Source organism: Alternaria hordeiaustralica, assembly GCF_023758085.1.
Source record: "Alternaria hordeiaustralica strain BMP 2776 chromosome Unknown scaffold_6, whole genome shotgun sequence".
Taxonomy (NCBI): domain Eukaryota; kingdom Fungi; phylum Ascomycota; class Dothideomycetes; order Pleosporales; family Pleosporaceae; genus Alternaria; species Alternaria hordeiaustralica.
Genome location: NW_026056778.1, coordinates 1,407,132 through 1,431,486, shown reverse-complemented (window position 1 = coordinate 1,431,486; position 24,355 = coordinate 1,407,132). Strand labels below are relative to the sequence as shown.

Sequence of the window (24,355 nt, the reverse complement as noted above, 5' to 3'; positions counted from 1 at the left end):
TGCCATGTGCAGGCGGGCTAGGGTAGCTTGGGTGGTGCAATCATGGTTGGCAGGTGATGGTCGTACTGCCTGGTGTACAGCTACTCTGGACAGGAGCGTGGCAGCAGCGCTGAGATGACAGCGAGACAGTAGGGCCGTTGGGCGATGCGTCCGTTTCCTGGGAGAGGAGAGTTGTTTTGATAATACCCTATTCGCCGCAAGAGGCAGATATGGACAGGGGCCGTGGGTCCTTGTCAACTAGACAACCCTAGTGCCTTGGTGGCTTTTGCGGGCGACCCTCATTGTGACTTTGACGAACGTCGACTATCGTGCACCTCCCCTTTGCCGCAACCCAGCGCCGTGCTTTTTGCGCAGCCCATTGCCTGAGCCTGAATCCTTCCGATAGCCGTTCGCTCGACTCATTACCGACCGCCGATCGCTTTCACCGCTGTAGCCGGGCCCATTCGACATGTCGGCATAGTCTCCCTCGGTGCCCAAGCTCGACGCTTGGAGACCATCCCGGCTTTTTGAAAGAGGGAGACTTTTTGAAGCATCCCGTGACAGCAGAGCGTCCATTGCCGGCGTCGTAGTCACGAGCTGTGGAGCTGGCCATGGCGACGCAGCCGCGAACTGCAACTCGGACCATGGAGACGACCAACGTGCCCGAACGGTCAGGGTCCAACATGTCGGAGGACTCTAGCGGCTCCTCAGGTACGAAAAAGCATTAGGGTGGCTGTCGCATTACGCGACGAGGTGTCATAGCTAACCCGCGCTGCAGAAGACCGCGTACGCAAGTTCCAAAAGACGGGCGACCAGGGCAGCCGCCTGCGCAAGACGAGTGCATCCAATGCCATAAGCGCAGCCCGCCCGCTCCCTTCCATCAACAACAACGCCGCAGGACGGGGCAGGGCCAAGGTGCCGTTGGGCCCCCGCGAGCGGCCCCAGGACTTCACCAAGCAGAGGTACGACGCCGCAGCTATGGCGACGACAACACTGACGCGTGATGCAGCAGAATGGCAAGCGGCGCCAGCGTCGCTTCCCTCGAGACGCGCTCCTTCCTGCCCACGCCCGCGAATGAGACGGCGGCCACGCGTTCCGTCCCCTCGAACCCACGATTCAGCTTCACCAAGCAGCCGCAGCCCGGGCCTGCAAAGGAGGAGCCGACTGAGAGCACCGGCTCGTACGACTTCCTGCCTGCCGTCAACTTCGACGACTTCGCCAACAGCCTCGCGTATGAGCCCGCCCTGAGCGACTTCCCTGCGCCTGGCACGTTCAAGGCCAACGTGCCTGCCAACACGACCACGCCCAGTAACAACAACATGCCGTCATTCACGGGAACGCCCACCGACAAGCCCCCCACACGCAGCAGCGACTTCGTTCGCCGCTTCAGCCAGTCCACCGCGAGGAAGCCAAGTGGCGCCTCTACCGCATCGGGCTCTGACACGAACATGCCAGCGCCGCAGAGCAACATGGCCATTCGTTCACGCCGTCAAAGTCAATTTCCCGCCCAAGCACCCCCAAATCCAGCTGCCCGAGCACCGCGGAAGAGCGTTGGCCCTGGAATGCTGCCTTCAAGTAGCTTCGAGCGCCAGGAAATGGACAGACTCGCCAACGACAACACAATGCCCCAGCTCGGCCGTGCGCCGTCACTGAACAAGGGAAACAGGCGAGAGACACTGTCTGCAAACATCAACACAGCTCCTACCACTGGAGTACCCAGGCTCCCAACTGCCGCACGCAACGCCAAAGCAAAGTCCTTACAACCGCCTTCGAGACAGCAACCGGGCCACCTGACTGTCTCATCCATGACCCCCGATCCAAGTTCAATGCCTTCCCCTGGCAGGTCTCCCGCTGCGCAAAGATCGTACACACCTTCGTCCTCCTCGAGCAAACGGCAGTCGACGGCTCCTCACATCTCTGGGCTTGGCGCGCGAACCATCAGCCCCACAGACGCTCGGCGGCTCAGAAGACTGTCCATGAACCCAAATCATCCGCCAGGCGGCCCAGTGGGTCCTCCCACTCCCCAGGGCGATCAGACATTCGACGAGCGAGCCTTCAGCCAGTCCCCAGCCTTGGCTGTGGGAGGCAGCATGACACCATCTTCGGCGCGCGCGACGCCCGAGCAGAAGCGCAAGTCCTATGCTTCTGGTATATCGCTCTCGTCGAACTCGAGCTTGAACTCGTTGAAGGTTGGTCCTTCATCAATACCCTTGCGCACCAATACCGCTCCGACAAGCTCTCGTCTGCCTGCGCCAAAGCCACGAAATGTTCAAAGCTCAGCTGGTGGGGAGCAAGAAGAGGTGCCCCCTGTACCTGCCATACCAAAAGCGTTTGAATCTCCCAAGGACCCCGAGCGCAGCAGCTTTGCATTCACAACACCAAATTCAAAGATGAGCGCGCCTCCTCAAGCACCTCAAGAACCAGTGTCAACACCCGATGCGCAACGAGCTGAGCCTCGGCAGAACGAGACCCTGGAAGGCGGTCTTATGAACAGGAGCACAGGGTCCATCAGACATCGACGGGGACTAACTGTTGGAGCTGGTACCGAAGGTGAGAGAACGCCCACGGTACAGCAGTCCAGCAAGAAGAACCTACAGCCAATCAGACTGCCGCCGCTGAATCTGCTGCCGCTCGGCACACCATTCAACAATCGGATATCGTCTTTCCCTGCACCCTCTGGTGAAGTGGACGAGCGTAATGTAACGCCACCACCTAAACGTGCTGCCAACAAAACGCCTAGTACGCCCATGACAGCCTCCAAGGCGAACTTCTTCGCAAGGAACAACCATCACGACGAATACCATAAACACTTGCGTAGCAGTAGCTCGGCCTTTAACCTGCGTGCTGCAGACTCCTCGCTTGATACCCACCCGAACATTGGTTCGATTCCCGTTCCGACCTTGAACCCAACACGTCAAGCCACCACGCCTTTCTCATCGAATTCGTTGCCAAAGGGTAGCGGGGAGTTCGCCCGCTTGCAGCCACGACCTAGCGGCGAATACAAATCCTCTGCCAGGGATGTGGAGATGCAGAGTATGGTTGCTGGCCCGCGGCCATTACAGAAGAAGAACACGTCAGATTCAATACAGACGTCCACGTCAACCGAACCTGAAACGCCTTCTTCTGGCTCATCTTTGCGGCGAAAGCTCAGCCTCAGTGGCTGGAGAAGAGCTTCATCTAAAGCTGCAACACATCAATCGCAAAATCTGCAGGTCCGAAAACCGGGCCCTCAGGGTGGTGAACCAAGACAGCAACCCCAGCCTCCCAAGCACAGCGAAATGCCTCCACCGCGGCTACCTGCGTCTGCTACTTGGAGCGGTGCTATTGGCACAAGCCCAAGTCCCGCCAAGAGTGGGAGTCGACCATCCCTTGATTTCGGGCGCCGCAAACCCTCTGCAACAGCAGTTGCAAGCGATACAGAGGTTGAGAAATTAAGTGCTCGTAAGCCCGTAGGGAATGCTGGAACACGTGCGGTATCGGGCCACACAGACCAGGCTAATAGCCAGGCGACACAGAAGTCAACGTCGATCTTGACACCGATGCAGCGAATGCTAGGTACGAAGAGCTCATCGAACATGCTCAAAGCTCGTAATCTCGATTCAAACCTCGATAGAGATGACATGTTGGCCGACGAAGAAATGAAGAAGCTTGCTTCGAAGCGGAAAGACTTTGAGCATGCGGCGCGCGACGTCGACGAGCTCCGTAAGCGCGCCACAGCCAAGGAGCGTGTCAGTCCAAGTGATGCTGTGCGCATGGCCAATTTGAACATATTCGAAAGAGGCGAGATCATCGATTACAAGGAGGTCTACTTCTGTGGAACAAAGAACGCCAAGAAGCACGTTGGTGATCTGAATGCGCAGACCGCAAACTTTGGCTATGACGACGAACGTGGCGATTACAACATCGTCTTGGGGGACCATCTCGCATACAGATACGAAGTTGTTGATGTTCTTGGCAAGGGCAGCTTCGGACAGGTCGTGCGTTGTGTAGACCACAAGACGGGAGGGCTCGAAGCGATCAAGATCATTCGTAACAAGAAACGGTTCCATCAGCAAGCTCTGGTCGAAGTCAACATTCTCCAGAAGCTACGCGAATGGGTAAGAGAGATACATTCAGTATACAGAGTAAGCTTGCTAACGATATCTAGGACCCCGATAACAAGCACAGCATGATCAACTTCACCCAGAGCTTCTACTTCCGTGGCCATCTTTGCATCTCGACCGAGCTTCTTGGCATGAATCTGTACGAGTTCATCAAGGCACACGAGTTCAAGGGCTTCTCCCTACGCCTAATCCGCCGATTCTGCAAACAGATGCTGGCTTCATTGACCCTCTTGAAGACACAGAAAGTCATCCATTGCGATCTGAAGCCAGAGAACATTCTACTTGCGCACCCGCTACACTCGGAGATCAAGGTTATCGATTTCGGATCCAGTTGCTTCGAAACCGAGAAGGTCTACACGTACATTCAGTCGCGATTCTACCGATCACCGGAGGTCATCCTTGGTATGAGCTACGGATTGCCGATAGATATGTGGAGTTTGGGTTGCATCCTTGCCGAGCTGCTCACTGGTTACCCCATATTCCCTGGAGAGAACGAACAGGAGCAGCTTGCTTGCATCATGGAGATATTCGGACCTCCTGAGAAGCACCTCATCGAGAAGAGCAGCAGGAAGAAGTTGTTCTTTGACTCCCTTGGCAAGCCCAGAGTCACTGTTTCCTCAAAGGGCCGCAGGCGACGACCCAGTTCGAAGACACTGCAACAAGCCCTGAAGTGTGACGATGAGGCCTTCCTTGACTTCATCACGCGCTGCCTGCGTTGGGATCCCGAACGTCGAATGAAGCCTGATGAAGCGATGCAGCATGAGTTCATCACTGGCGTACGCAAAACCAATCAACAACGACGACCCTTCAACGGCCCGTCCGGTACGTCTTCACCTGCGAAGCGAATGCCGCCCCCACAGTCGGCACAGCCACGCGTCCGACCTCTTCCCGAACCTCCCGTGTCTAGCTTCAGAAACGGGACCGCAGCCAGCGGACAACGTCAGGTGTCGAACAGCAACTCACCTGTGAAAACTTCTGCTCCCGCGAGACGCCACTCCACTGTGCAAGGACTTGCACCTGGAACAGCAGGTACTAAGCGTGCAGCAAACGGAGCGCCACTTAATGGCGCAGGTGGAAGTGGACTGCCGCGCGCAGCACAGCGCAGTGTGTCGGGCAAACCAGACCTCGCCTCGGCGGCGGCTATTGCCAGTCTCGTAAGTCCAGAGCATTGCGGCCAGCTTGATGTCGATGAGTCGCTAACAACGCTTCAGAAAACGCACACATAACCTCACGAAACCGAGAGATATTCTCAATATAGATTAACGATTACTGGGCATCTCATGAGGTTTCTACTATCTAATATGGGGTCTACCCCGCTGGCGGCTTCGGGGTTGGGGCTGATCCGGACTTTTGTGCAGATGTGGTTGCGAATGTTTATGTTTTCCCATTCAGCGACGTTATACCCCCGAAAAAGTCTCTCTTTGGAGCATATTTTCAACAAGGTGTATTGATTGGTTTATTGGATAGGAGGGAGGATATTGGATCTTGATATGAACAGCATTCTAGGGCGTTGTAGCAAGATAGACATCTTCTAGATATCGTAATGTGAGGGGTGCTGGGTCGTATGGAGTCGAGTATAAGCATTGCCCATTTGCTTGAATGCATCGGTGATGGCGAGCTGCAGCCTTGTGTGATGTCAGTGCGTTATCGATAAGGGCGGTCGCGAATTTGACAATGTTGGCTTTCGCACTGCAACCATCAGCACTCGACTACCCTTCTTTGATACCCCCGTTCTTCCTTCTTTACATTCCTTAGACATGCCTCGCGACCCGCTAATCGGCCTTGTCGGCAAGCCTTCGTCCGGCAAGTCGACTACACTGAACAGGTGCGCAATGCCCCTCCACCCCTCTTTCGCGGATCTTTCTAAGATGGATTTCATGGCAGCTTGACAGATGCTACCTCCAAAGTCGGTCCGTACATGTTTGAATACGCTGGGAGCTATGTAGGCTGATTAAGAGTAGGAAACTTCCCGTAAGTCATCCCTCCCAGATCCATGGATTGCGATAGCGCAGCGCACACCGCGCTCGATTCTCCGTATCGTCAGCTCCTAATGCTACAACCAGATTCACCACCATCGACCCCCAGCGCGCCATCGGCTACCTCCAAATCGAATGCCCCTGCGCGCGCCTCGGTCTCGCTGATCGCTGCAAACCCAACTACGGCGGCTGTGTCGAAGGACGGCGGTCGGTCCCTATAGAACTGCTCGATGTCGCCGGGCTCGTACCAGGCGCACACATGGGAAAAGGCCTCGGAAACAGGTTCTTAGACGACTTGCGACATGCAGATGCGCTTGTACACGTGGTGGACGTGAGTGGGACGACCGACGCCGAGGGCAAGGCGACAAGAGGCTACGACCCAAGTCAAGACATTGTCTGGCTGAGGAGCGAGATTGTGCGATGGATACAAGGCAACCTGATGGAGAAATGGGGCAGTATCAAGAGGAGGCATGTCGCCATCAAAGCCACGGCAGTCGAGACACTACAGAACCAGTTCTCAGGTTACGGATCCACGTCCAGCGTCGTTGCGCGCTGTCTCGATCGCCTTGCCCTCAAGGAACCACTACAAGACTGGTCGAACGAGACCATCGAACGAGTCGTAAACGCCTTCACCGACGAGAAGTTTCCTACCGTTATCGCACTCAACAAGATCGATCACCCCGACGCGGACAAGAACATTGCGAAAATTGCGAAACAGGTAGATGCCAAGAGCATAGTGCTTTGCAGCGCGATATCTGAAGTCTTTCTGCGGAAACTAGCGAAACAGGGCTTCATCAAATACACAGAGGGCAGCGAGTTTGTCGATACAAGAGAAGACCTGATTGAGCAGGGTGACCCCGACGGAGGCGGACTGAAGGAGTTGGACGAGAAGCTCACAACACGAATCGAGAATCTCAAGGACATGGTCCTTTACCGCTTTGGCAGCACAGGTGTCGTGCAGGTCCTCTCGCGAGCGGCAGAACTGCTCGGTCTGGTTCCAGTCTTCCCGGTCCGCAACATTCACGCGTATACCAGTGGAAGTGCGAGCTCGACCGCTGTTTTTAGAGATTGCGTGCTTGTTAAGAAGGGTAGCACAGTCGGTGATGTGTATAGGAAGGTTATGGGTGACGCGCCGATGGCGTATGTTGAGACGGAGGGTGGGAGGAGAGTGGCGGAAGATGATGTTGTTGCTGTGGGAAAGAATGATGTGAGTATATGATGAGCATGCGAGCAGACATGTCGCTAACAAGGTGCAGATATTGAGCTTCAAGGTAGGAAGGGCATAGTTGAGTTTGGTCAAGATCTAGTTGGGATTACATTCCTGATGCGCAGTCTCCGGCGATCGATGAACTTGAGCGGTATAACTTGCTTTGGAGCTGATAAATCTTACTGCGCCTGCATTGATGAAATTGTGACTCTTCGTGCTGCTCTACAACTCCAGAGAGCTGGTGTCTATCATCTCCTTACTATGGGCGCGTAGCTAAGTGCAACTCGCAAGTCTCTTCGTACCGTGATTCAGGAGGCAGCATCTTAACAAAGACAGTTGCGCGTCGCGTTGTGTTGATGATGGTCTCCACTCTTAGTGCTGCCCCCTCTTACACTTTGGCGTCCGCACACCCAAAAAATAATGCCCCAAACATCGTCCATTCCTTCAAGCGCACAACACCTCAAGGGTACTACCATCCAGCAAAAAGTAATCCTCCTCCGGGAAGGCTCGAACTTCCAACCTCCTGATAACTAGCTACTGGTGTAGTAACAGTCAGACGCGCTAGCCAATTGCGCCACAGAGGATTATCGAAATGCGCTGTTGCACTTCTTTGATGAAGGATTCTGAAAATTGCATCGTACTAATTGCCTGACAAACCTCACTTTTTCGCTTCTCGGGAGACTTGGAGCGAGCAAACATCGGCAGCATCGGGGATATGTATGTTATAGTGGGGGATGATGTGGGTCTTGCTCGCTTACCGGAGCGTACGACGGCAGTGATGATGTGATAAGCGTTGTATTGTAATCTAATTGATAGTATTGCTACTGGGTTGCTCTGTTACGATGGTGGAAGTGGGTATAATGTGTTATGAACGAATTGCCGCAGTACCCGTCGCCTGGGATGAGTCCAAAGAAGCACCTGCTCCGCGCGCTATGCAGTAAAACATGTAGTTGAGAAAACCATGATTCCGGGCCAATCCTTGACCATTGCCTCCTCGGTACGTGCCTAGTTGCTCTTCCGGCCTCGCTTCTTCTTCTGCTCTTTTGAAGGTGTCTCGCCCGCTGCGGCTCCTTCGATCTTGAATTCGTCGCTCTCGAGGTCGACAACACCCTGCAGGATACTGTACGTGAAGAAGTCCTTTGTGTAGCATGTTACTCCTTCTTTGATAAGTTTTTGTGCCTCTACGTCGTCTCCATCTTCAGCGAGGACGATGGTATCTCCTGTCTTCTTCAACTTTGTCGCACCAGTCGTCACGCTTTTTGCGCCGGCGGCTTTGCAGACCGCTTCAATGTCGGAGAAAGATGCGTATCTCGTCTTGAGGCTTTTCGTAAAGTGAACAGCGAAGTCGGCGAACGGAGTTTGCGGCTTTTCGAGTATGTCGTCAAGCTTGATATTCCACTCCTCTTCTTGCTTAGGTATGGATGGCTTGAAAGCGGAAACGGCAAGCAGGCGCTTAGCTGATGCAGATTCCAATAGCCATTGGTCTGTGACGATAGGAATGCCGCGCGCGATTGCGTAAAGTACTTTTGTTGTCTTTTGGAGATCACCATCTCGTACGCTTTGATGGATTAGCATGGTGACACAACAGCAAAGACAGTGCAGTACTTACCATAGTACATTGAAGTCATCAGCCAGATTCTCTACAAACGCTCCACCTTGTTTCTTCAGGAACTTGACAGCCGCACTTGCTTTCGTAATGGTGGAGTTGCTGCAGGCTACACGAGAAGCTGGGCCATCATAGTCCTCTCTAACTGTAGTAGTAGATATGGATCGTTGCGAACCCCTCTGCGATCGTGGTGGGGCGGACTGTTCGGGCTTAGCAACGTCGACGTTGCTCAGGCGACTGTCTTCTGTATCGCTATCGCTTGTTTTGGCGCGCTTGCTAGGCCCAGCAAATGCCTCGTTGTCAGACTTGGATGCATATGCCTCCGCCTCATCGGCGAGGGACCGTGTTCGTTTCTTAGCTGATCTCGATGGTATGTGTACTCGCGGTGAAGATGTTCTAGCATTCAGAGGCAGCTGTGGTTGCATCTGATTCTGTGACTCGCCAGTACGGGCGGTCGAGAAAGCCTCTGTTTCCTGAACGTCTGCTTCGTAGGAATCTGCAACATTTCCTGTTCGGGCAGCGGTTGGGGTTTCCTGGATCACCGTAGTCGATCGTTGATTCGAAAGCTGAGGGGTTGCGCGAGGTTGTGACTTTGCTACATTGACAGCGGGATCTTTTGTATCATCGCCCTCGCTCTGGGCTTCTTCAGGTGTCACCGCGATTCTCATAGCGTCAGCAGCCGATGAGTTGACCTGGACCTCTGAGTCTGTCCACTGACAAGTCAGGTAAGATTCCGCATTTGGAACATGGATCTGATCGCCATGACGCAAGAATATTGTTTCTGAGCGTCCGTCGCTCTGTGGTTGCAACTCGTATCTAGCAGCCGATGATAGACTGTTGGCGTGTGCTTGGCCAGGCAAGATGCTTAATGAGGCTGTGATGGCTTCCAGTTTGACCCCACATGGCCCAGAATCTACCATAGTCAGTGGATGTCTCAAGCCTCTTCGGTGGACCTACCGATGCGACCGAGCTCAGGTACGACTGCGGGCACTGCTATAATGCGAACCACGCCAGGATGGACTTTGTTGACGATGTGTACTGTGCCTGTTTCTGGTAGGGCATACTCCGAGGAGCCCGGCGCTCCTGTGGTATGTGACGAGATCAATGTCCACATCCTGGGCCGGTTGACGCGTCGTGGCGGTTGCTTGATCGCGAATGTTGGATTTAACGCGTGGTCACGTTTGCGGAAGGCGCAGCTGGGCTAGCGGTGACGCGCATAATAAGTGGGGCTATCTGCTGATTCGCCACTCACGCTCACGCTTACCTTCCCTTTCTGCCTGCCAGCCGTACGCCGCTACCTCCTCTGGTTACAGCAAGGATATGGATTCGAAGGACGATACCTGTACAACGGTAACTCGTGTACTTAATTTGGTTGCTGTGCATCTCAACTGCCGTTGGTCCCAGTTCTCACGAACACCGCCGCCCAACAGTCTCAAAGCTCAGACAGTCGAAGATGGAGAACAATAGTAAGGAATTCGCGCTATCTCATCACAACCATCGCACACTGCAAACAGCGCATCTCGCAATTATCCAACTCACTATGAGCGACTCTGCGACTCACTGTAAGACAGGAGAAGAGCACCAGCGGCGAGCATTGGTCAAGCGTTTACAGACCGAGGCGAGTATCCGGACGCATGCAGGTGAAGGGACCATCGAACAATAGTAAGGGCTCCAGGTAACTCTAAGACTTCATCTTCGTCCTCGCTTTGGCTAGCTATAGTTGTGAGTGGGGATATCGAAACAATCGCACGCTGCCGCTGCTATTATCCGCTCGGGATCCGAAAGCCATCACTCCCCGTCACTTTCTCGATGACCCTGCATGCCACCAATCTGCAGCACAGAACCAACCTTGCCATCTAGCTATTATATAACTCTGATATAAACGATACAGCTTCGACTCTCGTTGCTGCAGGACTCCTTCATTCCTTCTTCAACCTCTGGTACTTTCTATCTTTCTTCCAAATTGTCACCTCCAGACCCAACTCCGTCAGACTCTGTTCGTCTCTGAACCTACGGCCAAACAGCACTATCTCTATAACCTCCAAAGACTGCTAGCAGTAGGAGCCGTTATGGGACCTGACGACTTCCACGCCGTTGACCTTCCGTCCAACTTCCAGGTTCCGCCCGGCTTCGAGCCATGGACCCAAAACTTCACCCTCATCGTGCCGGTTGTGATGGGCGACGAACCCAAATGGGCAGTCACCACAGTCAACATGGCGGATGTCAACTATTGGAGCGTGAACACCGCCCGCCTTGCTACCAGCAATGGGGTAGGTCTTGGTGTATCGATCATGCTTCTGGTTGTTCTCGTCCTCTTGACCAAGGCTGAGAAGCGGAAGTCCTTCATCTTCTACCTCAACACCGCTTCCCTCTTCACCAACACCATCCGCTGCCTGCTTCTCGCCATGTATCTTAGCAGCACCTGGAACGACCCTTACAGCGATGTTACCCCATATTCACCACCTCTGACCAATGCGGACTGGGCTATCTACGTCTTAATCAACGTTTTCAGTCTTATCGTCGCTATCCTAGTCTACGCTTCACTCAGTCTCCAAGTCTGGATCGTATGCGTCACTACACCACCTCTACATCGCACCATCATCATGGGTGCAACCACCACAGTGGCCTGCGCTGCTTTTGGAGTCAAGTTCGCTTTCGTCTACCTGAATACCAAATACGCATTGGACAATGTGTCACCCGATTCTCTGGCAGCACTGGACGGGATGACCTACATCATGCAAACTATATCCATCTGGTTATTCAGTTGCGTGTTCACCTGGAAATTGGGACATGCCATCCTTCAGAGGCGCCGTCTCAACATGCCTAGATTTGGACCGATGCAGATCGTCTTCATCATGGGCTGTCAGACAATGTCAATACCAGGTTCGTCTCTCTTTGCCACGCTGAACACTGACATTTACTAACGTACGTGTAGCTATTTTCACATCTCTCCAATTTGTTGAGAGCATCCCCCCTGAGATTGTCTCCCACGTTCTCACAATCGTCTGCATCTTCCTTCCCCTCTCGGCTATGTGGGCGGGTGTTGCCCACGATCAAAACGCTGCTCCCAGAGGCCTACGATCCACCAAGAACAAGCTCCATGGCAAGCCTGCAACGTCTACTTTGACGGACAGTTCCACCGCCTGTGGAAATAGTTCTCAGATGAGCTCGTGGTCGGATACCATGAACAAAGATCATATGAGCTCTGCCACTGCTCCCACATACCGTGACCACCGCACGAGCGTCGAGGACAACTGCATCCGGGTAGACCGCAAATTCGGTTTCTCGCACGAAGACGCCGCGGACCGAGTCTGATAGCGCGCAGCTGCATACCTGGCATGTGTCGACTCCTTTGCAGCGCATCGGAGATCATGTCTGATGGAGAATACTGAGGGTGCATGGGGGGTTATTATGGAGCGGCACGAGTAAACGGAGTCGGCGCACATTGCGTCGCGTCTGGTGCTCATGAAATCGGCAACGTACCCGGGGACTGTGCGTATCCCAACATTTGTGACACCGGGGACATGATTGGAGATAATATGGATCGCAGTTGGTGGATCTCCTATGTACGGCTGCCGCGTGTTACCTTATCTGTATCCTTAGCCATTTTTTACTTTCTCCAGCACCTTCTCTTAGCAACTAATACACTCGCTGCAGACCTTCCGCTCGCATTCATTATTGTGATGATAGACTTTGTGTTCGCGCTAGGTCAGGGTGTCATGGTAATTTGGTGCAAGTATCGGCAATGTGTTACGACAGCTATTTAATATCAGTGACGCCATGTCAAGGGCTGCAATGACAAGGACTATCGTCGGACTCCGTGCTTGAACATGAACCAATCGCTGTTAACCCGATGCCGTACCGTAGTCTCGCGATAAGGACGCACATCCCTAGCTACGATTTACGGCTATGGAAGCATCGCTCTCCGAGCGTCGTGCATGTTCCAGTCTATGATGGTACCGGCATTCGTCCTGAGGAAATGCTTTAGGAGTCTGAAGTTACGAGCAGCTTCGTATAGGGCAGCCCATTGGGTCTAGCGCAAAGCCCAAACCGATTCGGCTCATCGGGGGCAGGCACCCCGCTTGGTCTCTCTACGCCAATGATCACCCACGCCGACACGTCGCTCAGCGTCTGTTATGCGACTCATCGATGTCAGGACACTCGAGCTTAGATGGTTCAATGATGACTCTGTCCCAAAATACGCCATCCTTTCTCACACCTGGGGCGGAGATGAAGTCAACTACCAGGAATACGTCTGGATTAGCAGAGCTCGAGCACTGTCCGCTTCTACCAACTTAGCGTCGGCATCAACAGGCAGTCAGGATGCGCGAACTACACTGATGTTGGCGTTGGAGATGATGATTCGAGGCAGTTCCGAGATGCCTTTGGGAGGTTTATCGGAGAAGGACCTCATGACGCGCGTCGGCTACAGCAAGATTGTGAACGCAGCTGAGCAGGCGCAAGGCCAAGGCTGTCACTATCTTTGGGTTGACACGTGCTGTATTGACAAGACGTCAAGTGCGGAGCTACAAGAAGCCATCAACTCCATGTATCGCTGGTACCGAGATGCGGAGGTCTGCATCGTCTATCTGGGCGACATTCACAAACCACGTCCAAACGGGTACACAACCGCTTCCGAAATTGCAAGAGATTCACTGAAGTCTTCTCGGTGGACGCGTCGCGGTTGGACCCTACAAGAACTGATTGCACCGGTTCTATGTCGCTTCTACTTCCAGGACTGGACCTTGATGGGCGAGAAGGTAGAGTTTCTGGAGGAGCTATCTGACGCCACGGGTATACCAGTTCGGGTACTCGACGACAGAGGTACTGTTAGTGAGTTCTCCGTTGCGGAGAGGATGTCTTGGGCAGCACATCGGCAAAGTACTCGTGTCGAAGATGTTGCCTACTGCTTGCTCGGCCTCTTCGACATTCACATGCCCTTACTTTATGGAGAAGGTGCGAAGGCTTTTATTCGCTTACAAGAAGAGATCCTAAGGACTACTGACGACTACTCCTTATTCTCTTGGTGCGCGACTTCATCGGAGCGATCAACGTATCGGGGTTTGCTTGCGCGCCATCCTGAAGAGTTTCAACACTGCGGTTCTATCGAGCGCGAGAATGTCATTTCCACTTTTCCCATAGGCCTTACCCCTATCGGTCTACGTGTGCAGCTCGAGTTCTTACCTGACCCCAAAGACAAAAGCCGGGTCTTAGTCCTAATACGGTCGAGCAACCAGCTCAATCAGCGCTTGGCCATCACATTGAAGTGCCTAGATGGTGGAATGCAATACTCCCGCGTTGATGCTGGCTCTCTGGCTTTCATCGACGACTGGCCTAGTGGCAAACTTCATACGATTTACGTACGGCAGAAGCTATCCATACCACCTGATTTCACGACTACCGAGTTCAAAAGCTTTCATATACGACGTCGAGTTTCTAGCCACACCACGCCGACAGTTCGCATAATCAGTGTCACGCCTCGTAATTCCTGGGACGAAACCACCCACGAGCTACGGATACCAGACAATGTCACCGAATTCTGGGGGGCTGTTCTACTCCGAGTTCAATCAGCAGCGTATGCGCATTCTCTGAGCTTCCCCGTCGCGTTCGGATTCAACCGGTCAACGTGTCATTACTGGTGTAAAGCCATTCCGGACTTTGACCCCTCGCAGGACGGCCAGGCCAGCGGTACCTGGCCGCAAGCGGTGAAAAGGAGGATACCAGACGAAGTGTACGACCCATTGCGAGGAAATGACGCGCGGAATGATATGTTTTTGGTGCGTGATAGTGGGCTGGCCATCAATGTTGGCATCAAGGCAGGGTTGTGCGGCGATAGCATTGGATTGCAGGTACACATCGATGGACTTGTGAGATGGGCATGAGATGAAGCCCAAACTTAAACACCTAGTTGAGTTACGCTGCTTGAGTCCCCTGCTGTTGTGCTATACATATGTGACGATGTTCTGTTGGATGGCAGATGTTGTATGCAGGGAAGGTGTTTAATGTCAATTTTGTCCCAAAAATGCGCAAATCTTACATAGTATATGACAATCTCTTCCCCCGCGGCTTGGTACTTCTCTTTGTCCGATTAGTTCGCTTGCCCCACTTGTAAGAGCCAGTCATTCGGTTCGGCTGCCCTGCCATGGCCGTCCATACCCACCAAAATCCTAACAACTTCTCTCCTGGCTTGCCAATGTCTGGTACGCTCACATTATATTGTATTTACTGCTCTTAAAGCTCATCAAAGGACAGATGGCCGAGCGGTTAAGGCGCTAGCTTCAGGTGCTAGTAGAGAAATCTGCGTGGGTTCGAATCCCACTCTGTTCAACATTCTTTTTGCATGTGTGGTTCAGTCAAATCCTGTCCCGCTCAACACCTTTTTTACACATGTAACAGTAGGTAGCTACACCTTATCTAACTATTAGATTTTTATAGGTAACTATAGCTACTAGCTAGTTAGAGTTATTAGAGGTAGAATAAGGCGTAGGTAATAGTTAGATTAGATAGAATTATTCTTTATATAGCTTAGCGTACTATATATAGAAGAAAACTAAAATCTAGCTTTAAAACGTATTAATAATATATTTATATCTTATCTTTATAGAAACTATAAAGGCGCTAGTACTCTCTCTACTAGTATTTAACGCTAAGTAGCTTAAAGTACTTTTACTACTCTTTAAGAACGCGTTTAAAAACTTAAATATAGCTTTTTTAGACTTTAGAATAGCTAATAATATACTAAGTAAGAAAAATAACTCTAAGCTAATTTAACTTATATACTACTTATAACGTCTTTATATTACGTTTTTAATATAATTTAGAAGAACTTTATTCTACTCTTTATAAGTAGTAATAGTAGCCTAGACCTAATAGTAATATTATATAAGTATATTATAAGTATACTAATATAGCCTAAAAGTATACTAAGTAGCTATATATATATTATCTATCTACTACCTACCTATATAATATAGAAAGATACCTTAGATAAGGCTATTAATATAAGAGGCCTAAGAACGTAATATTAATATATTCTTAATATAATCTAGTTCTAATATAAAAAAGCCTAGAAATATAAAAAGCGTATATTCTCTTTACTTTTCTTAAATATAATTATATAACGTTAGAAGTATATTTATATAGGTATTAAGTATTATACTACGCTTACTAAGCTACTTAAGGCTTATTATTATTCTAAAATTATACCTAAAGTAAAGAATATACTTAGAAGTTTAAAAAATACTATTATATCTAATAATAGAATAACTTGCTAAAAGTAGGTAGCTAGGTACGTTTAATATATACATAATATATTCTTAACACACTTTTACTAACTTTAAAGACTCTATACTATAACTCTTAGACGCTTTATAGATAGTAGATCTTATAGTAACTAGTAACTAAACTATAAACCTATATACTTCTAATAGTAATATAAAGTAAGAGATACTATAAATAAAAATACGTTTATAATACGTAGTAACTAAGTTATAGAGTCTTACTAGTAATAAACCTTAGTTTATTAAGTGTATAGTCTAGATATATAAACTTAGATATACTAAGAAGCACGTTTTTTACGCTATTAGTTCTAAAATAGACCTAGAATATCTTAAGAACTTATTTAATAATAGCTCTCTAGTAGAGAAAGATAATAAGAAAGTATATAATACTATAGTATTAATGTTTACTAAAACTCTAAGGTATAGTAAGTAACTTTATACTATATTACGTTTAGCGTATATTTATAATACGTTTTAGAATATAACTACCTCTATAGAGATAGATAGCTAGTTAAATAAGTATATAATAACGCTAAGTACTATATTATAATTCTAGTAGATCTAGTATCTTATTTATATATAATTATAACGTATTATAGAGAATATATATATATCTCTTCTTCTTCTTTAATTCTAAGTAAAGATCTAAAGGCTAAGCTTCTTATAGTTATTCTTTCTATATTAACTTTAGGCCTTATACGTAGTAAGTCTACTCTCTACGCTTTTATAATACGTTATAATAATATTCTAATTATATTTAGCTAAGGCTTTAGTGTTCTTCTAAGTCTAGGTATAGATTAAGAGTAAAGGCTTTAGGTCTATTAAGAAGATATATATTATACTAGTAAATAAGAATAAAATTAGAAGCTTACTTAAAACCTATAAAGCTATAATATACCTCTATAGCTCTAGTATAGAAAGCGTTATATATAAGCTTAGAACTAAGCATTAAGACCTAGCTATAGTAAGTAGCTAGTAACGCGCTAGAAACGTATTTCTAATATAATATAGGCGTATATCTAATAAATATACTCTACTAATAATAGTATATTTATATACTACTTTCTTAATAAGTAAGCCTCTCTACTACTTTAATAGAATATATTCTAGATAGATATATTATATAAGTGTATCTATAGTAAGTAGTCTAAGTTACTCTTTACTATCTTTAATAAAGATACTATAAAATATAGGTAAAAGTACGTTAACGCGCCTATAATACGTTCTAAATATAATATAGTAATCTCTCTTAGAAAGGTTATTATAGATATTAATTCTATAGAAATATATATAAAGGCATTTACTAAGTTCTTTAAGCTCTATTTAGAGGCGTTAGAAAAGCTAATTTACTTCTACTATCTTTATAGAGATAGTATTATAGATATTACTATTAATATAGATAATAAATAGTTATAAAGTTAGTTATATTCTACTAGATTACGTTAAGAATATATTACTAATATAATTTTATAGACTAGAGACTCTTTCTCTAAGAATTTTTAGAAGTTAACTATAGATAGAAATAGTATTATCTTTATATAGTTTGCTTATATAAAGCTTACTTTCTCTATAGTATTAACTACGCTATTTCTAATGCAAAGTATATAGAATACTCTATTTAGAGGCGTATAAAGGCTCTTCTTTATTATAAATTACTAGATAAGTATTATACTTATATTAGGCTTCTATAAGGTATAAAACTTCTTTTAATTACGTATATAATACGTTCTTATAATATAGTAGAGAATAAATCTAAGGTAGTTATAAATTAGGTAGCTTATAAGGTATACTTTGTTATTATAGATAGTTTTATAAAGTATAATAACTATATAGAGTAACGTATTTAGAACTTATTAGAGCGCACTTCTAATATAGCTAAGTAAGCTAGTATAAAGTTATATTATAATAGAATTAACAAGACTTTACTTAAAGCTATTCTAATATAAGTATATTTAAATATATTAAGAACGTACTAGTAACGTATTTTAGCTTCTATAAGCAAGACCTCTAGAATATAGAGAAATATAAAGTAAAAATAGTCTATAGCGTCTACTATAAGAATAGATTACGCTATAGTTATATATAGAGGTACTTTAAAGCTATAAAAAAAGAGAGTAAGTCTACTATGTGCAACGTATTTTATATATAGTCTTATTAAGTTTAGAGTAGAAATTAAAGTACTAGAACCTTATTATTATTAATAATAATAATAGTATCTTAGAGTAGACTAATTTATCTAGTTTTATTATATAGAGTAGATAACTAAGAGGCAAAAGCTATAAGCGCTCTTCTTTAGTCTACTCTTCTCTAGTCTACTCTTCTTTAGCTTACTCTTTTCTAGCACTAGAAGCTAGTCTAGAGTAGGTCTACTATATTGCGTTCTTATTATATTTCTAATACGCTCTTAGGCCTAACTTTTCTTAAGCTCTAAGGTAGTAAGTACTTAAGAGTAACTAGGCTATTATAGAAAGAAGAGCGCTCTTAGAAATTAAGAGAGAAGAGATAGAGCTATAAGAGTAAAGACTATAACTAGAGAAATATAAAGTAAAACTAAAAGAGCGTAGGTAGTAGCTTTAGAGAGATAACTTTAGCTAAATTATACTATAAACGCGTTCTAATTATAATCTAGTATAGTTACTATATATACTAGAGTTTATAGATAGAATACTAGCTAGTAGAATATAATAGAAATATGTTATATATATAATCTAAGCCTATATTAATCTTTACCTAATATAGTAAGGCGTAATAAATTTTCTCTTACTAGCTTAGTTTCTTACCTTTCTTTAGAGTTAAGCGCTTACCTACTACTATTCTTTTTCTCTCTACTTTCTCTCTTTACTCTACTATAGAACTTAAGACTATATATTAGTATGTAAGTCTTCTAATAACGCGTTTCTAACGTAATTTAATTATATTTAGAATAACTATCTATAGTATAGCTAACTTAGTGTTCTTTTTTAAGAAATACTACTATTTAGTAAATAAAATAGAAGTAGGTATTACCTTATCTACTAGAGAGAGATCTTCTATTACGTCTACTATTACTAGCTTAATAGACTACTTTATAGTGTAAGTACGCTAAAATTATATATAGAATACGTACTTATAATATTATAGTAGTAGTTTAGTAACTATAGTACGCTAGTAAACTACGTTAAAAGATACTACTCTAACTACCTAGTAGCGCCTATATCTATAGAGTAATTATTAATAGAGTAAGAAAAAGAAGTAATATTCTTTTTTAAAAGTATTATTTTACTAAGAGACTCTACTCTTAGAGTATTTATAAAAGACCTACTAGAACGTATTTCTAGTATAATTCTATTACATTTACTAGCTAAGGTATAGACTAAGATATAGTATAAAGTACTACTCTAGCTAAACTAACCTCTACTACTTTAAGAACGCGCTTCTCTAGACTTAGACTATAAGCTTTTATAAGTAGATAGCTCTAAGTATAATATCTTACTATAGAGTAAAGCTAAAGATAATATAAATATATCTACTATACATTCTATATTAACTCTACTAGCTACGCCTCTAATAAAAGTAATATATAAAAGAAAAAGAAATAAGGCGTAGAAAAAAACTATAGAGACTTTAATTTCTATTCTACTCTATAAGTCTACTAACTTAAAGTGTAAGTAGAAAAAAAGTAATATATATATCTTCTCTAACGCGTAGTAACTACGTTACTAATATATATAAGTAAATTTAAATAAAGTTAAGCGCCTACTTTTAAACTAGAAGCTTCTAATCTAATATAAGACTTATAAATTAAAGAAGAGAAATAGTTAGTAAACCTATCTCTCTAGTAAACGCGTTACTTATATATTATAGAGTATTATCTAGAGGTCTTCTACTAATTAAGAAGATACTTTACTTTTCTAGATAGATAGTTAGCCTCTTTTTTTAATATATTATTATAATATTATATACTTCTATAATTAGATTAATATATCTATAAGAAATGTTATATAAACGCGTTATTAGCGCGTTTTGCTACTTAACTTAGTAATAGATATAAGTTTTAGTATTTTTATCTATATATAGCTACGCGTAAGCTACGTATATACTCTATAGCTACCTAAGTTATATAACACTAAGCGCATTAGTTATAGATTAAGTAAGTTTAAGTAAAATATAATAATATTATAATTATAACGTAATAGCTTTTTTTTAGCTACTACTAACTCTATTACTTACTAACTACTACCTTAAATTACTACTACTCTCTATAACACGTTATTAATAAGATAGTAACACGTTCTACTAAAATAGCTAATTATAGTTATCTACTTTTTCTAGACTCTAGCGCTATAGTAAACTATATAAGCTTTTTTATATAAATATAACTAGAAGACGTATCTAATATATTTTAGCCTACCTATTACGTCTATCTTACTTTACCTACTCTGCCTCTTCTATACTTACTTTTTAAGAAAAACGCTAATAGTAAGATCTTAATTTAGTACGCTAAGTAGCGCTGTAAACACGCTTTAGAGAATAGTACTCTTTATAGTATAAGTTCTTAAAATATATCTTCTATATATTACTAATATATTTAGACTATTATAGGTTCTTATAGCTCTTTTATAACTTACTATATTAACTAGTATAGCTTTATTATTTAAGGTAATACTTACTCTTTAAGTAGAAAGCCTAGCGCTACCTTTATTTATAGTAAAAAGAGTACGTAAACATATTATCTATATATTTATAATATATACCTCTTCTTTTCTAAGTCTTTTTCTCTTTCTACTTTTTTCTTTTTTTTTATTCTTAAAGTTTTTCTCTTTCTTTTTTTACCTTTTTTCTTTATTAGCAAAATATAATATAATTATAATTCTAATATATTTTAGAGTTCTATTAAATCTTAATAGATAACTATAACTTTAAGTATAACTACCTACTTAAATAAGTATAAGACAACGCCTTAGTTTAATAGAATATTCTAGCTTAGGTCTAGTACTTTATAAACCTAGTCTACTATTAAAATAGTTATCTTTAAGAATAAGTAATATATTTTCTATATATTTACTACGCGTTTTTATACTTATAATTCTTAGCTTTATCTTACTACTATAAAAAGTATACTTAATACTTATACCTTCTTTAATCTCTACACTAACTACTATATTATTAGCTATAGTAAGCTTTCTTAAAATATATTTAATACACTCTACTAATATATTATAGCGTACAACTTCTAAGAGAATAAAAATAATAATAAGAATTTCTATTTCTTTTATACTTACTTTAACTAGACTATAGGCCTCTAGAGTATCTCTACTAATACTTATACTAATATACTACTTTATAGTAATACGTTTATATTATATTTAGTATATAATTTAATTAGTAATAATAGAACTTTAATACTCTAATATATCTTTTTTACTTACTCTTTTCTATTTCTACTATAATATCTTATAAACATATTATATAGTATTTATACTAGTAAGCGCTAGCTTAAAAAAAGTCTTAGTAATAGTTAGGCTAGTTTTTTTAATAGTTAGATAAGCTGCGCTCTCTAACAGTAGCTAGGCGATGCTGTACTATTTTGCTACTCTGGTGGGCTAGATGCAGTCCGTGCGAGCAAACCACGCGAGAGCGGGAGCGGGGCAGACACGCGATTTCATGATCCCAGGGTTCAGGCTTGGCGTCATCCCGTCTTCCCATCACGCGTTGCGCCTGGGGAAGCATCAATGTAGTCGTGTTCTCGTCATTCTAACCATTGTGTTCTTTCGCACCCACACTTCGCGCTATTGTATTCCCCATGCGCTGCTGCAGGCCGTGAGACGGAGCTCTCAGGCAAGAGCAGCTGTCCAAGCCGGCACGGGAAGGTGGACTTGGCCAGGATCGTATGCGCCTCATGCACTTGCGGCACATGCCTCCTCTAGTATGACCGTCACAGCAGCCGATAAGAAGCCTTTGATGGTCATACTTATCGATCCTATGTGCATACCGCATTATTTCTAACAGTAGCTCGCGCGCAGAGCTGCTCCATGAACTGCTTACGCGTCGCATAGCACCAAGTCCTCCCGAGGTCATTCAGCGCAATACCCAGTCCAAGGTCACAGCATCCTAGGCTTCGCAATGGGATCGCTGCGTGTCGCGTCGCTTTGGAGACTATGTTTATCGCTTTTACTGCTTCAATTCGCGTTTGCGACCAGCTCAATCGCTAGTAATGCGAGATCACCAACTGCACAAGGTATGGCTGAGAGATACTACCTCCTCAAAGACCTCTCACTGACATGTCGCAGAAGCAGATCAACCGGTCTATGAGCCCGAGAACCAGAATGTTGTCCGCTTGCTGACATCGCCTGTCTCGTCTACATCCTTCCCCGATTCGTCCCAGACATCATCGAACGAACTCCCGACCAGCACAGCCAGCTACTCACTCGCCGAGACCAACATCCTCCACGATCTCCACTCCGCTCTATCTACAATGCAAGACCATTACTTCTCGGTATGGCTCGGCAAATACACAACAGCGATAGACTGGACAGCAGCCGTCATGTCGACCTGCGTTTCAGCTACCCTCTCGTCGCTCTCCCATTCGCTTTCCTACACAATGCCGGGCACATTTGACAAGAGTCGGAAGATGGACGTCGAGGCACAGATGGTGGAGAACGAGATCAACAAGTACTTTGCGCAGACTACTGCATATTACTTCGGCGAGGATCATTTCGCGATAAGGATGCAGGCGTTCGATGATATGCTTTGGGTGGTATTGGGCTGGCTGGAAGCAAGCAGTTTCGTCGAGAGCCATTCGACTGAGCACTACACTTCGAACAAGGTTGGAGCAAAGGAATGGCATGCCAGACAGTTCGTCCCTGCTTTCGCCCACCGAGCACGCGTCTTCTACGAATTGGCTGAGAAGGGATGGGATTGGAGGCTCTGTGGCGGCGGCATGACTTGGAACCCGCGCCTGTTGCCGTACAAAAACGCAATTACGAACCAGCTCTTCATCTCAGCGAGTATCAGCATGTACTTGCACTTTCCGGGCGACGAGAACTGTTCACCGTTTCTTTCGCAGCACGACAAGGTTGACCTTCAGCAAGATCAGTTGTTTGATGACTGCGACGAGGGGAACCGTGGACGCTACGACCCTGTCTACCTCGCGAACGCAGTGAACGCGTACGCATGGCTGAAGGACATCGGCATGACGAACGACCAGGGGCTTTACGTTGATGGTTTCCATATTGGAGGTTACCGCACGAATCATAGCAAGACGACATGCGATGAGCGGAACGAGATGGTGTATACCTACAACCAGGGTGTCCTTCTATCTGGACTTCGCGGGCTGTGGGAAGCCACCGGCAAGACCTCATATTTGGAAGATGGCCATGAGCTCATCAGGAACGCCATACGTGCCACAGGCTGGAAGAAGTCTCAACCTCATCGAAGCAATGGTCCAGAAGACGAACAAAAAGCACTACCCGCTGATTGGGCTGGCCTGGGTTACAATGGTATCCTGACGGAGCTCTGCGATCCCTCTGGGCGCTGCAGTCAAGATGGCCAGACATTCAAAGGCATATTCTTCCACCACTTAACTTCCTTCTGCGAACCTCTTCCATCCCGACCAGCTAGACCAGGGAAAACCCATGCAGCACCCAGAGAGTTGGTTATGTTACACGCAAACAGCTGTAGAGAATACACCGCATGGGTCGTCCACAACGCGCAAGCCGCCCTCCGAACGCGCGACCAAGACGGCCGATTTGGAGCATGGTGGGGCGCACCCAAAATCTCATCTCCATCCTCCTCCTTCCACGATAACGGGAAATCAGCTTCTCATCCTCATCCAGTCCTTCCAGAGAACGCGATAGACTACCGCAACATCTACCCAGACCCCTCCGATGGCGTGTACCTAGAAGATGACCTCAAAAAGCCCTTCAAGCGGTACGTCTTTGACGAGAATGACGGAGACGAAACGACGAAGAGAAGCCCAAGCGATCTGAATGACCGAGGACGCGGACGCACCATCGAGACCCAAGGCAGCGGTCTCGCAGTTGTGCGAGCAATGTGGGAGTTCCTCCGTCGAGGAGAAGGCGCAGATGGGTATTTGTCGTGAGTGGTCAGCGATGGAGTTGTTACTCTCTACTCATCACAACTCACACCACGAGCTCATCAAGAGTGTAACCAAGTTGTTGACGTGTCAGAACAGAAACGCTGGCCCATCCTCCTTCTCACAATGG

At 45.8% G+C, this 24,355-nt stretch overlaps 6 protein-coding genes and 2 non-coding genes across 8 annotated transcripts; 6 read left to right on the top strand and 2 right to left on the bottom strand.

The window, feature by feature from the left end:
- Window positions 1–623: 623 nt before the first annotated feature.
- Window positions 624–5,308, top strand: J4E84_004374 (uncharacterized protein; the record flags this gene model as incomplete). Its single annotated transcript, XM_049386979.1, has 5 exons — window positions 624–690; window positions 758–941; window positions 992–4,076; window positions 4,127–5,236; window positions 5,294–5,308. The coding sequence occupies 5 exons, from the start codon at window positions 624–626 to the stop codon at window positions 5,306–5,308; spliced, it is 4,461 nt and encodes a 1,486-aa protein (XP_049245749.1).
- Window positions 5,309–5,839: 531 nt separating this feature from the next.
- On the top strand, window positions 5,840–7,344 carry J4E84_004373 (uncharacterized protein; the record flags this gene model as incomplete). The annotated part of the gene is made up of 4 exons (XM_049386978.1): window positions 5,840–5,907; window positions 5,967–5,996; window positions 6,146–7,265; window positions 7,315–7,344. The coding sequence occupies 4 exons, from the start codon at window positions 5,840–5,842 to the stop codon at window positions 7,342–7,344; spliced, it is 1,248 nt and encodes a 415-aa protein (XP_049245748.1).
- A 413-nt stretch (window positions 7,345–7,757) lies between these two features.
- Window positions 7,758–7,849, bottom strand: J4E84_004372. Its single transcript has one exon. It is a non-coding gene; the product is annotated as a tRNA-Asn (tRNA).
- Window positions 7,850–8,270: 421 nt separating this feature from the next.
- On the bottom strand, window positions 8,271–9,985 carry J4E84_004371 (uncharacterized protein; the record flags this gene model as incomplete). The annotated part of the gene is made up of 3 exons (XM_049386977.1): window positions 8,271–8,823; window positions 8,875–9,577; window positions 9,829–9,985. The coding sequence occupies 3 exons, from the start codon at window positions 9,983–9,985 to the stop codon at window positions 8,271–8,273; spliced, it is 1,413 nt and encodes a 470-aa protein (XP_049245747.1).
- Window positions 9,986–10,940: 955 nt separating this feature from the next.
- Window positions 10,941–12,186, top strand: J4E84_004370 (uncharacterized protein; the record flags this gene model as incomplete). Its single annotated transcript, XM_049386976.1, has 2 exons — window positions 10,941–11,754; window positions 11,807–12,186. 2 exons carry the CDS (start codon window positions 10,941–10,943, stop codon window positions 12,184–12,186), a joined length of 1,194 nt encoding a protein of 397 aa, XP_049245746.1.
- An 821-nt stretch (window positions 12,187–13,007) lies between these two features.
- Window positions 13,008–14,753, top strand: J4E84_004369 (uncharacterized protein; the record flags this gene model as incomplete). Its single annotated transcript, XM_049386975.1, has 1 exon — window positions 13,008–14,753. One exon carries the CDS (start codon window positions 13,008–13,010, stop codon window positions 14,751–14,753), a length of 1,746 nt encoding a protein of 581 aa, XP_049245745.1.
- A 364-nt stretch (window positions 14,754–15,117) lies between these two features.
- On the top strand, window positions 15,118–15,198 carry J4E84_004368. The gene has a single exon. It is a non-coding gene; the product is annotated as a tRNA-Leu (tRNA).
- Window positions 15,199–22,253: 7,055 nt separating this feature from the next.
- Window positions 22,254–24,231, top strand: J4E84_004367 (uncharacterized protein; the record flags this gene model as incomplete). Its single annotated transcript, XM_049386974.1, has 2 exons — window positions 22,254–22,368; window positions 22,421–24,231. 2 exons carry the CDS (start codon window positions 22,254–22,256, stop codon window positions 24,229–24,231), a joined length of 1,926 nt encoding a protein of 641 aa, XP_049245744.1.
- Window positions 24,232–24,355: the final 124 nt, after the last annotated feature.